This window comes from Peromyscus maniculatus, chromosome 22 (genome assembly GCF_049852395.1).
Source record: "Peromyscus maniculatus bairdii isolate BWxNUB_F1_BW_parent chromosome 22, HU_Pman_BW_mat_3.1, whole genome shotgun sequence".
NCBI classification, from domain to species: Eukaryota; Metazoa; Chordata; class Mammalia; order Rodentia; family Cricetidae; genus Peromyscus; species Peromyscus maniculatus.
Window position 1 is genome coordinate 6,771,956 of NC_134873.1, and position 15,294 is coordinate 6,787,249.

Genomic DNA, 15,294 nt, shown 5'->3' on the forward strand with positions numbered 1-15,294 from the left:
CATGGCGGATTCCGTGCTCACATGCTCTCCTCATGGATCCCAGCCACCAGTCACAGCCCAGCACACAGAACAGGAGATCCACCTTTAACCACTGAGCCACAGAGGATGCTGCAGGGCGGACCGGAAGTGCCCTCCACATTCTGATTGGCAGTGCATCTAGAGGTCATGACTGGCTACTGAGGTCTGAGTTATCTAAACAGCTCCCTTAAGGACAGTGCTGTGAAGTGAGGGAGCCCAATGATTGGCAGCCCTGGCTTTCACCCCAGGCACAGAACAGCCCCAGATGTGCAGAGATTGACATTCATGCAGAACTTGGGGCTGGACTGCAAAGTCTTCCCTGAACTATTCCTTTCCTCAGGAGGACTCATTTCTAGGGAATTAGGTTTTGCTATGAACTGAGAAAGGACAAAGGAAACCTGCCACTTTCTGAACTAACAATACGTCAGGTGCGCTGTAGAAAACGTGCTATGATTTCTTTTGTAAATATATATATATATATGATTAAAAAAACAACGATACACTAATATGCACACTCTTGAACAGTTATTCTGTAGAAAAGGCCCATCAATATAAATACAGGATTTAGAGAAGTAAACCCTATGAAATCAGAGTAAGCTTTTTCCCTATATGTATATTTACTAGAAAGCCTCAATACTCTAATGACTAATTCATATATAATTTATATATTTATTTAAATAATAATAAATATATATTTTTTATATACTTACATAATATATATATATATATTATTGCCCATTTGACATAGGATTCTACTGTGGTGATATTGTGTCCCCCAATATATTGTGCATCCTAATAAACTTATCTGGGGTCAGAAAACAGAACAGCCACTAGATAGACATAGAGACCAGAAAATGATACCACACACCCCTTTGAACCTAGCATTCCAGAGGCAGAGGTCCATCTAGATCTCTGTGAGTTCAAAGCCACACTGGAAAGAGCCATGACTTTAATCCAAGGAAGTGGTGGCACGAAGCACAAAGGTATATAAGGCATGAAGACCAGGAACTAGAGTCTTCTTTAAGCTTTTAGCTTTCAGCAGCAGATCAGCTGAGATCCATTTGCATGAGAACTCAGAAGCTTTCATTCTTAGGAAACAAGATCAGCAGAAGAATTGGCAAGGTGAGGTAGGATGTGGCTTGTTCTGTTTCTCTGATCTTTCAGCAGTCACCCCAATAATTAGCTCCCTCTTTGTTTTTAGTAATATGACCTTTTAATATTTGTATTACAGTCTACAGATTGTTTTCTCTTACTTCTGCATCTTTAGTGAAAATAAGTAAAGCAAATTAAGTATACTTATTTTTACATCACGCTTCTATTGTTTCTTTTTCTTTATGAGGGTCTCACTCTGCAGCCCTGACTGGACAGGAACTTGATCTGCTGACCAGACTGGCCTAAGAATCAAAAAGAAACGTTTGCATCTGCTGTAGAGTGCTAGATTAAAGGTCTGCTCCACTTTGCATGACTTCTAGTAATTCTGCACAGTTACTAATGAAATAAACAGCAGCTGTTACGATTCAGCCTCAGATCCTGTCAGTTTGCTTCCCTCACCAACTCCACACCTCCACTTTTGGACTGGAACCTTGACAGAGATGGACTCTGGCAATAAAGTCCTGGGCAAAGAGGTTTTATAAAAGGGAGAATGAGAATTTTCTCCTGGACACATCTTGGCCCCAAAGACCAAATGGTTTTCTACACCATTAGACTTCCATGCCAGCCATGGATCTTTGGGACTTCTCCTTTCACAGGATCTGACTGAAACTAAGAAATCTTCTGCTGATCCTTTAGTTAATGCTTAAATGAATGCTTAAATTCATGGTATATGAACTAATGGAGCAAATTTCATGATTTTGAACTATATCATTGGGTGTGCCTGAATGAGAAAAAGAATAAAAAGAAAAGAACATGAGTGCTCCTAAGTTTGGTGGAGGAGAAAGTTTATTGCAGTTGTGTGGGAGAGCATAGTCTGAGGCAGGGATATCTGAGGGAGTCTAGAGTGTTTAAGACCAGACTGAGCTGAGTCATGTGGAGAGAGTGGGAGGGAAGGGAAGATATGGGAACCAGGTGGAACAGTCAGGAGGCCAAACATACAAAAGAGACAGGTGACCAAAATGTCTAAATTACATATGGAAGAGCCTCTGGGGGGAGGATAGCCCAGCCTCTTGGCAGGGGAGTTCAGGGTAGGGGGTTCAGTATGCCAACCATACCCTGAAACAGATACAGACTGAGGGATTCTGGGAGAAACTGGTGACCAAATCCAGATTTACAATGATAAACAGTCACCTCAGCTATTTGTCACAAGCTTGAAACTTAACATCCCAGCCTTTTGTTGATAGAAAATCAGGCAGCAGTTAGAGCAGCCTGCAGCATTTGATTCCTTAGAAATCTGCTGAAAGAGACACATATTAGCAACAGAAGATAAAGCTGAGGAGGTTAGGGGGAAATTTGTTTCTTAGGTGTCCATTTGAAACCTTTAGGTCCACAGTCCTTGTTACTCTGGGAGGGGAGTCCCAAGACCAGAGAAAGGGGAAGATTCCACCTTCAGGAATAGTCAGGTGGGGAAGCAGGCCATTGATTGACAAGAGTATATGTTTGGAGTCCATTTGACATGTGAGGGGTGGATGGAAGTAAATGACCTGAAGCTTAAAAGACGTCTTAAAATTTATATAAAGAGGCACAAGTTTTAGATATGCTAGCATTACTACTATCTGTAATATGTATTAATATGCACATTGTAGGAAGCACAGTAAACTCATGCCCTGATGTCATGTCAAAAGCTTGGGGATCCAAAATGATTCAGGGTTAAAAGCATGAATACTCTTTAAGGTGATCTCAGAGAGCACAGGAACATTCTGTGGAGCAGAAGAGCAATAGCTCACTTGATCTTGATTTTATATATGACAAAAAGAGGGGTCTCTTCTCTCTATCCAGAAGTCTGGATGTATGTAGATTATTCTGGTGTTTTAGCTCAATAAGAAGAACTTTTATGTCTGTACCTCAAAAACAACCAAATGGAATTTAAAATCTCAAGCTTGTGACTCTAACAACAGAAGCAAAGCTTTCCCAGGGCTAGATTAATAGCTTATCAGAACTGCATTGACTAATAAGACTTTGAGCTTGGAAGTCTTAACAAAAATGTAGCATGGTGAGAGACAGAAATTTGAAGCATTATTCATTCTTTTTATATCCCTTACATCAATATCTTATCATAATTTAAACATTGACATCTTCACACCTTACATAAACTTGCATTTACACAATTCAAAACCCCTTCTTAAAACATTTCAAAGATCTTCAAAACTTAAGCTTTTAATGTTACACCTTTTTCCATCCAAACATTCACAATGAGACAGAGGTCACTGTAACGCAATTATCCTTTAAAAAAAAAATAGCAGAAATTACACTGACATAGGTTTTATGAGTTTCTCTCCTTTGGAGTCTGATAACAGGGTAAATGGTGACTAGACTCATAAGTAGCTCCAGGAAAGTGAGGCCTGTGAGCATATTTTTACATATGAAGAGAACTGAGAAGGTAGCTGAAGCCTTGGGAAAGCAGCTGGGTGCTTGCTGCTGATAAAGCTAGCTAGTCAATATCCTCAGAGATCTGAGAAGGATTCATGATAACTGGAAATATAATGTAAATGATCTATGTATCAAATAAAATGGGAGTGACCCTTTACCTATACTAGTTACCATTGTCTGCAGTGTAGTCAGAAGATTTCTCCAGTCCTGCCTAGCCTGCGGTCACACAGCCACTTATAAAATAATTACTCAGAGGCTCATATTAATTATGAACTGTATGGCCATGACTGATGACTCAATTTTCTTGTTATCTAGCTCTTATAACTGAACTCATCCCATTTCTATTAATCTATATGTCACCACTGTTCCATGGCTTTTCCTGTGTGCCATTACATGATGTTCCCTGGACAGCAGGATGGCTCCTCTGCCTCTGCCTTTCTTCCTCCTGTCTTTTTCCTGGATTTCCTGCCTGCCTCTAAGCTACCTTGCCATAGGCCAAACAGTTTTATTTATCAACCAATCAGAGCATTCCATTCATGCTAAGTACTGGATGAGAAAGGGTGGAGTCAGGGCAGAATCTGCAAATATACATCAATGGATAGAAATGGGTTAATTTAAATGTAAGAGCTAGCTAATAATATGTCCTAGCCATAAGCCAAATGTTTATCATTAATATAAGCATCTGAGCGGTTATTTTGGAATAGGCAGGTGGGAAAGATATGTCCATTAGCAGTTAGTGGTACCACAATCCAGACAGAGTTGACCTGTGCTATCTATATTCTTCAGATAGCTTAATGGTTCCTTTTATGTTGGGGCAACTCTATCTGTAGTAAGGAGCTTAAACTTTTTTTTTTTCTTTAGTTTTTCAAGACAGGGTTTCTCTGTGTAGTTTTTGTGCCTGTCCTAGAACTCACTCTGTAGACCAGGCTGGCCTCAAGAGCTTAAATATTTTAAATGCCATATTCTGCAGATCTCTGAGGCATTTGAGAACCACTTGTCTATTAGGTATGTCTGAGTAGACAAATTTTGCTTGCTTCTAGTCACTTGTTTTAGGATTAACTTTGAAAATATATACATGGAGCTAAATAAGGCTTATTCTTATAATTAATTATATTAGTGCATAGAATGACTATAAGTACAGTTCTGAGAATATTTAAGAATTTTATCATTTAAAAGGTGACTAACCATTAACTTATATTTCTTAATTATCTCTAAAAGTTACAATAAGTTAGGAGCTTTCATAAGACTAAGACTTTACATTTCAATTGGATTAAAGGTGACTGACCATTAACTGGCATTTCGTAATCATCCCTAACAGGTAAGAGAGTAACTTTCATAAGAGTAGGAATATATGTTCCATCCCTGTTAAGTTTTGCCTTAAAAATGTTTTTGTATTGGGACTCTTTTAGTATCAAAATAAAACTTTTAACCTCAGTATAGCCCATATAGAGACTGGCAACTTTAATGATCCTTTTATAGTGTACCATGAATGAAAATGGGGGCAGTAAAGAAACCAAAATACACATTCTGAGCATGAAAAGGTATTTTCATGTCTAGTTTCTTGAGTTCTTTACATATTTTGGAGATCAGCCCTCTTTCAGATGTGGAGTTGGTGAAGATCTTTTTCCATTCTGTAAGATGCTGTTTTATCTCACTGACAGTGTCCTTTACTTTACAGAAGCTTTTGACTTTCAGGGAGCACCATTTATTAACTGTTGATCCCAGTGTCTGTGTGACTGGTGTTGTAATCAGGTAGTAACCTCCTGTGCCAATGCATTCAAGGCAACTTCCTACTTTTTCTTCTATCAAGTTGGATGTTACAGGATTTATGTTGAGGTGTTTGATCCACATGGTCATGAACTTTCCCAATAATGCACAAGGATGACATCAGCTAAGACCTTTAGCAATAGTATAGAGGGTACCTGAACTGGTCATCTACTGTGATCAGATTGGTGATGACCCTAATTGTCATCAGAGAGCCTTTATGCAATAACTGATGGAAGAGATGCAGAGATCCACAGGCAAGCACTAGAACAAGTGCCAGGAATTTTCCTGAAGAAAGGGAGGAGGGATTGTATGAGCCTGGGTTTGGGGGGGATCAAGGTCATGTTGAAGAAACCTACAGAGACTGCTGACCTGAGCTGGTAGGAGCTTATAAACTCTGGACCAACAATTAGCGAGCCTTTATGGGACCAACCTAGGCCCTCTGCAAGTGTATGATAGCTGTGTAGTTTGGTCTATTTGTAAGGCTCCTAGCAATGAGATCAGGACCTGTCTCTGGTGCTTAGATAGCTTTGGGAACCTGTTCCTCTTGTTGAATTACCTGAAAGAGCGTTATTCCATGGAAGGAGCTCAGACCTGCCTCAAGTTGATCTCCTATTGTTTGTTTAAGACCATGGGTGTCTTGTCCCTTTCTGAATTAAAACAGAGAGAAGTGGATGGGAAAAGGGGAATATTGGGAGTAGGGGGAGGTAATGGGAGGAGGGCATGGAGGCAAAACTATAGTTAATATGTAAAATATTTTACAAGTTTTATATATAGAAAGGCAATATAATGGTTCCATATAAGCATACATTTGTGGAATTATCAAGTCACAAAATTAATACATATAGCTACTTTAAAAAATGAGAGAGGACTAGTGTGAAAGAAAAAGAAAGTTGCAGAAGGATTCTGAGTGTAGAAAGGATATAGTAGGAGGAAACATTTGGAATGAGTTACTTGAGTCTGAAGTCTACTTAACAGAAAGTTGGAATGGATGAAACCTTCGTTGTTTGGGAACAGGAATGGAAAGGAGACAAAAAGTGGGAAAAAGGTTCAATGTGCTGCTTCCCCTCAGTTTCCTTGCTATAAAATAATAAATAAATAAATAAACCTTATTGAAGCATGACAGTAATACTGAACCAGTGGCACCTCCATCTCATGAAAACACTAGCAGGAGAAACCTGCATAGGAGGAAAGCCAGGAGCAGCTCTGACTGTTACTGGAAAAGGGCGGCAACTCTGACATTCATTAGTGCTAATGTGTCCTCTGTTCATTATTACATCTTCTTTCAAACTTGAGAAGCAACAGCAAATCTCCCAATTATTTTAGATTAGAATGGATTTATATACAAAGATAAATTCCTAAGGTTACAAAGTTATATTCAAACTAAGAAGAGTTAACTTAGAGATCTATGTCTAAAATTATGAAACCTTAATCTTATGAAAGCTACAAACTTGTTGTAAACTGTTAAAGATAATTAAGACATGTAAATTAATGACCAATCACCATATGAGGATGAAATCCTTTAAAGTGCTCAAAGCTAACTTGTAGTCATACTGAGTACAAATAAGATTTATTTTAAAAACAAGTTTTGCCCTTCTATATATGTTCTCAACTTAAGCCTCAAACAATTAACTAAAAAAAGTTGGCTTAAAATCAGGTATAGTGAATAGTTGGTTGCTTGATGAAATTATGCATCTATCCAATAACTCACTAGGAAAATAAGAAATTATATCTAATAAATAGATCCTTTAGAAAAAGAAATCTTATAGTGTTTTATTATCAAATGGTTTTTTGAAATTTACATTTTTGTACAAAATAACAAAAAATGAGTGATAACAAACAACATGAACAAACATGGACACATTTTTAAAAACAGGAGTAAATTGAAATCAAGAAAGTTTTTAAAATATTTCTTCTTGTGTGGAGCGTTTACCCACCAACTCCACAGCTCCCCAGAGTTTTCTTGAGTGTGAGCAGAAGGAAATATTAGATAGAAGGGTTTATTGTGGAGATAAACAGACAGAAAATAAAGGAGAGCTTCAAGAGGGCCTGGAACCTTTTCCAATGGGCCCTGACTGTTTCTGCACTAGGGTTTTTATAGAGACACCAAGGGGAGGAGCAAAAGATCTCCTCCCCCAGCACAGCCAAGTGCAGACCATCTCAGAAACCTGCACTCAGGCCTGTGGTCCTAATCATCCTTAATGTGGACATGCTGGGTAAAGCCACGAGGTATCCAAAAACGGGCTCCTTCATTCTAGATAATATGATGGCCAAAAAATGAAACCATAATTGTATGTTTTCAAATCTCCTGGGAGGCCACTGGGGAGTTATATCAAAAATTCAATCACTAAAATTAGATTATTGTAGTGGGTAGCCATTCCAGCTTTGATCTGGAAGCTCCAACCCCCATTGAGGCTTAGGTAATTGTCATGCCTACAAGGCGGTGATGAGAGAGGACACTGAAGACCTGAGATCCAGATAGGACAACTCTTTGGTTCATGGACCCTGGTTGCTGGAGGTAGACCTAGCCGAGTTCTCCTGAGAGGTTAGGAAAAAGGCTAACCAAAGGAGATTAGATTTAAGGTTCTTGTTAAAAGAAAAAAGAAAAGAAAAGAAAGGAAAAGAAAAGAAAAGAAAAGAAAAGAAAATGACAATTACTAGTTTTAAATACTTGACATTGGATTGGATTGTTTTATATTGTATGCAAATTATATATTTGAAATTAATATTATTAGAAAATGCTATATGTATATTTCTTTTGTACTCATGCCATTCATTTAACAATGTAATGCAATTTTCTGATCCTTAAATGTTATTATTACAAACTATTAGGATATAAATTAATGAAAGTTAGTAGTTAGACATTATAATAGAAATTGTAGTCATATTAGGTATGTTTTAAAAATTGAGGAGATATATTTTAGATAGACAGGTCATCTTCAAACCCTTCAGAGATCTACAATATGGCATTTAATATGTTTTAATAACTTAGAAAAAATTTTTTGTTGTTATGACTATGAGACATGTTGGCTCCTGGCAGTACCAATCTACTTCAGAGAAAATATGGGCATTGCAGAAACTGCATATGGAGTTAACTTTCAATGTGACAAAAGTTAGCCACTGGACAACATAGTATCCTCGAAAAAACAGGACAAAATGGACAGACAGGAAATGAAACAAAGGACTACCGATTCTTGCCAAAACAAGTGTGGTTATAGCTTTATCAAAAGGCATCTTCTGAGGCCAGGACAATATGGCACCATACCTGAAGTGGCCTTTGCAATCCAGAAAAGGTACAGTGCCCATTTCTTTGAAGGCAGCTGAACAGGCAGTGGGCTGATGGCTTCTGTTATGCAATGGAACAGCAGCTGAAAGTAATTCTTGAAGAGTAACTAAGCTCAGACCTCTCAATAGTAGACTGGCATTTAATAGAGGGATGTGAAGAAGAATGGGATGCTGAGATGAAGCCACATATACACAGCCAAGAAGAATGGACAGCTAAATTCAAAAAACATCAACAATTTCCAGAATTTAAAATCCTGAATCATGACAGGACACTAGTAGAATTTGGGTGTTTCTGGTACATGGACTGCTCTCACCCAATGTGAGGTCGAACTATTGACCTTGTGTACATCCTACTTCACAAATGAGTCTGTCAGATATGCTAAGCCTATAGGCTGAAGATGCTGACCCAACACTGTGGAGAAACCTTGGGTGACTGTCCAGAAGGCTGGCTGTTTCTGTCAACTCACGAATTTTTTGAAAGTTGCTTGCATGCACTTGCTGTTTTTATTTTTGTTAGGTAATATCATTTTCCATCTTGGATCTCTGAGGGAGTTGAAGATTAGTTAGTTATAGTTGAAGACTAGTTAGGATAGAAAGTGAATTAGGTACATTTTGGACTTACCAAAATAGGATAGATAATGGAATTATTTTCTCTGAATTAGTCAAATACAAATTGACTAGACATTGTTTAGGTATTTATTATTTGTATATATTGTATATAGTTATTATACTTTTGTATATAGTTTTACTTATGTTAGTTATAACCTTTTTCCATTTTTCTTTTTATTAAAATAGAAAAGGAGAAATGTGATGATATTCTATTTGTACTGAAATATGATTTTAATTGTATGTTAATAAATAAAGTTGCCCGGGGGTTAGAGCTATTAGACCCATAGCAAAGCTGGGCATTGGTGGTGCATGCCTTTAATCCCAGCACTTGTTAGGCAGAGCTAGGTAGATCTCTGTGCGTTCAAGGATACAGCCAGCATTGGAGACAAATGCCTTTAATCTCAATACCAACCATAGAAGACCTGGAAGTCTATGCAGACAGGCAGTGACGAGGCAGTCATGTGGTTGGGTTTACAACCAACGAGAAGGCAGAAGAGAAAGACTATACAAAGACAAACACACAGGAAGTAGGTCTTCTAGGGAGAGGTCTCTTGGATGAAGAGGCTAGCTGCAGCAGGCAGGTAAGGCTACTAGGTTTGATGTCTTGGCTTTCTTCTTTACATTCATTGGTTCTGTGTTTCTTATTTAATAAGATAACTGGTTACATCTACAGGGGGGACAGAAACAAGCAAAATATGATAAAGATCTATCAGTGGGAGAAAATGTCTCTGAAGGAGCTATTCAAAAGTTCTGTTGTAAATGTTTTTGTTTTTTTTTTTTCACTGACTGGCTAAGGCAAACATAAGGCCCTAGGAAAGTTGTGATCAGAAATGCCAGCCTCAATGCCTCCTAATGAGGCAGGTGCGGTTCTGATTTGGGGCCAGTGTCAAATGAAGGAGAGACACCTATTGGCCAGCTTGGAAAGACCAGAAACCTCCCAATGTCCCATAGTTGAAAATGTAAAATGCTTGTTCACATTCTCCTGTTGAAAAGCAAAAAACTTTGTTCAAACCTCCCAGGCAAGAATCTGTAAGCAAGTCTGGTAAAAGAGATCCAGTTGACTCTCAGACCCGAAAGAACTATGGGAAATGAAGTAAAAAAGCTAGCTTGCAATAAGGGAAATGAATTCTGGAAAGGTAGATTTTCCGAAGAAGACAGCAACATTGCTCTGAAACATTTTTGTCTGCTTAAAAATACATTCATGGTAAACTTAAAATACAGCTTTTAAAAGAATAAGGAGGAGGAAAATCGTCTAAGAGTTTGTCAGTTCCAATAAAAAATTGAAAGGATATGGAACTAGGTGCTTCGAAGTTTGGGGCTCCATTAGTAAAATGCCTTATTAACCCTAATAGCTGTGCAAATTTTTTATGGGAGTTGGATGACAAAAAGCTACTTTTAAGAGCAAACAAGCCACTTTAAAATCCTTAAAACAAGGTAAAGCAGTTTATACACTGAATGTTGTCTTAGATATGAAGAAACTTATGTTCAAATTAAAAAGTTCTTTGGCTTTTGAACAAACTGCCTGCAATGAGTAATTCCTTTGCAAATCTAATAAGGAGACAAGGGAACAGGCATTCAAAAAGAAATGACTGCTTTATAGATGGGAACAAACTTCAGAAAATCTAGCTGTCTTACAAAAGAGTTGCTTCACCTGAAAGTTCCTTATAAGAAATCAATGCTAAATATCACAGCTGCTAATATCAGGAGTTAAAGCTAATGAAGTGAAAATACTAAATCCTGAAAATGCTTTTTCTCAAAGTAAGCTAATGAAGAAAATGTTTCATGAAAGACCATCTATTCTTGAGTCCTTTGAATAGTAACAGTTTTGGAAATATTGGAACTAACAACAAGCAAGTCAAAATGTTTCAACAAATTCAAGACACTATTCACAAAAGAAAGCTGCCATGCTTTGTGGGCCATATTAGAGCTCACTCCAGTATTCCTGGTCCTTTAGCTGAGGGTAATGCAATGGCTGAGCATTATCCCAAGTGGAAATGACTCAACAGTCACATGCTCTTCATTAAAATAGCAAAAGCTTAAGAAAGCAATTCAATCTTACCAAAGAAGCTGCTCATCAAATAGTTAAATGATGTGGGGTATGTCCAAAACATTTTCCTGTCCCTCACTTAGGGGTAAACCCTCGAGGTCTTCTTACCAATCATCTATGGCAAATGGATGTTACTCATATTGCAGAATTTGGCAAATTAAGATATGTACATGTGACCATTGACACTTATTCAGGATTTCTAATGGCTAGTGCACAACCTGGGGAAGCTACAAAACATGTAATTATTCACTACAAAACATGTAATTATTCACTGCTTGAAGTATTCTTCATATATGGGTATATGAAAAAATTATTAAAACTGATAATGGTTCTGGATATAGTAATAAGGCATTTCAACATTTTTTTTTATATTTTATTTTATTTTTGTGTGCATTGGTGTTTTTGCCATGGGTGTCAGGGGTCCCATGAAACTGGAGTTAAAGACAGGTCTAAGCTGCCCTGTGGGTGCTGGGAATTGAACTCGGTTCCTCTGGAAGAAGAGTCAGCACTCTTAACCCCTGAGCTATCTCTCCAGGCCGCATGTCAACAATTTTGTACTCAATAGAAAATCGTACATAAAAAAGGTATTCCTTATATTCCTCAGGGACAAGGTGTTGTGGAAAGGGCTCATAGCAGTGTTAAAGTACAACTTCTAAATATAAAAATAAAAAAGGAAGAAGTTTACCCTCAATCTCCACATAATGCATTAAATCATGCTCTTTTTGTTCTGAACTTTTTGAATATGTATGTCTAAGAACAGCCTGCCGCATTTAGATTTTGGCATCCAAGCGACTTCTGCTCAAGTGAAATGGAAATATCCCTGCTCGGGATTATGGAAGGGTCCTGATCCTGTTTCAATATGTGGTCAGGACATGTTTGTGTTTTTTCACAAGAGGAGAATGAAGCTCGGTGGTTACCGGAGCAGAGCGTCTGGTAAGGAACGCGGAACTAAGGAAGGGTCAGCTCCAATGACGTTCCTATAAAGGAACCAGAATGAAAGTGACTCGATTTGTGTTTCTGAGGTTTTGCCACTGGTTAATGCAAACAGTGAGGAAATAGAGTTCTGAGCTGTGCCGATTTTGGCTTTTTTAGCTCCTTTAGAAAAATACTTTATATAACCTAATAGCTGTGCAGTCTTTGGCAAAGAGTGTTACAGCAGCCAAATATGGTAATTTCACCCACAGCGTGATGTGAAATTTTTCTGTAGAACAAACCAAAAGTACTGCTGTAAAAGAAACGTTTGTCTGAATTGAAGCACTTAGGGGAGCTATTATGAATTTGGGTGAAGGGACAGCCTCTAGTTAAAGAACATTTACCACTGACAGTGCATCTCTGCCGGTTCAGGAATGGCTGAGAGAACTGGCAACTTTGGGGTGTGGCTTCTTCCCAAGAATGTTACAGTCCCCTAACAAGTATCACAACTCTATAATGACAACACTCACTGAATCCCAGTGTTGTATAGCAAAACTGACTATAAACTCTAAACTTTAGAAATGATGTACATACTTCCTGTCTAGTTAAGAGAATCTTTCTAATAGAGATAGTGATAATAATTAAAAGTAAGAAGTAGAAAAAGATGAAAATAAGATATGTGAGTTTGTAGAAATTAATCTCTTGTTAGATCTCTGTGTTAAGAAATCTTTGGGTGTTTGCTAAATTAGATATATGCTAATGGTAGCCCTATATAAGTTTGTAAAATAGATCTATAGAGTTCCTTTAAGAATATAAGCTTGCAAGAATATCTAAGGTAGTTTTAAGACATGTAGTAATAAACTTGTAAGATACCACTTGTAAATGTAAGTTTAAATAAGAAGATGGAATGAATATAAGAAGTATATAAGAAGTAATAAGAAATGTATTTGCTAAAGTAGTTCTATACTTTCCTTAAAGAGTATAAATAAGTAGATGTTAATATGTTCTATGTGAGTTTGTAAAAATGTATAAATGTTGAGTGTGAGTTTATTCTTAAGCACATGTTATATGTGACTTTGTAAAAGTGTAAATATTGAGTGTGTATCTATGCTTAATGTATATGATAAAAGAACCTGAGACACAGAAGGTAGTGTCTAGTAGACTGCAAAGTAGGCAGTCTCAATGGTTTCAAAAGCTCCAGAAGCCGCTAAGAAGCTAAGAATGGTGGACGCCAGAACCAGCACAAGGCATCTGGAGCTGAGATCTGTGAAATATCAATGCAACACAGAAAAACCTGAGCTAACATCAAAAACGGTGCAGTTTAGAATACTACTTTACCTAAAAAGGTCTCTGTCTGTGAGAGCAAAATTTGTAGAGACGCTTGTTTGAACTAAAATTGGTAACTGCAAAAAGTTTTGCTCATAAATGTCTCTTCATATTTGGAAGTGAAAGCCTGATACTAGAATTTATTTCTTGTTTGAACTTTTGGAACTTAAAATGAGATAAAACTACAAAATGATTTTAGTTATGGATTTCTTCATATTTGGAAGGCTAGTACCAGTATTTATCATTTGAATTTTGGCACTTAAGAGATGAAATGAACAACAGAGATTTCATAGCAATGGGACAATTTTGAGTTTACTTATAGCAATGACCTAAGAACTCTTTTCTGGAATTGGGTTAAAAATGGAACTGTTTAAATGAAGAAATTTATTGTTTCTATCTTGACTCAATATGCAGTTTTGTGTATGCATATATGCTGGTGATCCATGTATTGTTCTGTGTTCAAAATGCAATTGTTTTGTGGAACTGTTTATGTAAAAATGGAATGACTAATGGAACTGGTTTTGTGTTATAAATGGAAAAGTTTGGGTTTTCTAACTAAGCTTGTGATTTTGCATAAAAAATTATAAAGAAAAGAGAGAGTTAATATTCCTTAGTCTACTTAAATAAAAAAATTGTTTGAATGGATTAATGTCATGTTTTGTTAGTAAGAAATGCAAGTGAGGTATACTAAGACTATTATTAAAGTATAAAGAGTTTTATGAAACTGCTTTTGGATGTTTTGCTAAAAGTTTTCAAAGTGTTAATGGTTAGATTGGGAATACTTCATTTCAATATGGGTTTATATAAATTGTGTAAGTTTGAATTCCTCTAACTAGGTTTGAGATTTTGTTTAAAAAATATAAGAAAAGAAGGAGTTATGAGTGAATTAAGGTTGAATGTATGTTTGCAGAAATTATGTTTAATCTATTGATATTAATGCACACTGGTTTTGTGGAGTTAAGAAAATACTTAAGTTTGATGTGAATACACTGAAGTTTTTCCTATGTTCTGTTAGCAAGAAAATTCAAATGATTAAGAGTTAAATTTGTAAGACTGAAAAAATTACTAACTATATATAGCACCATATATGCTAATTCAAATGATTCTGTTAAGAGTTTGCTTTGTGTTGTAAGATTGGGAGATTGTGACAATGTATAGCATTATTTATGTTAACCTGTTAATGGCAATGATGAAGCTAAGAGATTCTTTAAGTTTGTAGTTGCCTTAAGAGTTTTGGTTTAGAAAGGGCTTGAGGCAGCTAAGACTGCTGTAGTCAACTTGGACTTAATTCAAAAGAGAAATGCCTTCTTTATCATCCTCTACTAAATACTGGGAGATGTAACAGCTTGGAGATTGCTGTAAGTCATTAATAATTAGTTATTTATTATATATTCAAAAAGGGGGACCTGTGGGAGCCCATTTTTGGGTTCCTTGTGGCTTTACCCAGCATGTCCGCATAGAGGATGATTAGGACCACAGGCCTCAGTGCAGGCGTTTGAGATGGTCTGCACTTGGCTGTGTGTGTGAGGGGAGGCCTATTACTCCACCCCCTTGGCATCTCTATAAATACCCTGGGGCAGAGACAGTCAGGGCCCATTGGAAAAGGTTCCAGGCTGTCTTGAGGCTATCCTTTATTTTCTATTTATATCCACAATATTCTCCACAATATAAAACATATCTACTATTTCCTGCTGCTCACACTCAAGAAAACCCTGGGGAGCAGTGGTGTTGGTGGGTAAACACAAAACAACCTGGAGGTCCTCTTCCAGGCCCCCAAATCAAACATGCTACAAACCTTTCCAGCCACTGTG

General features: G+C 37.2%; 1 protein-coding gene across 2 annotated transcripts in view; it reads right to left on the reverse strand.

Annotated features, from left to right (window-relative positions):
• Positions 1–15,294, reverse strand: part of LOC102915466 (uncharacterized) — a 43,276-nt gene that overhangs the window by 11,787 nt on the left and 16,195 nt on the right. The window contains exon 1 of one of the 2 annotated variants that reach the window (XM_076559030.1): positions 1–15,294. This exon is cut by the window's right edge and continues 16,195 nt beyond it. The exons of the other annotated variant lie outside the window; for it this stretch is intronic. Coding sequence (XP_076415145.1) covers positions 1–3 — 3 coding nt within the window. The 5' untranslated portion in view covers positions 4–15,294. 2 annotated transcript variants of the gene reach the window in all.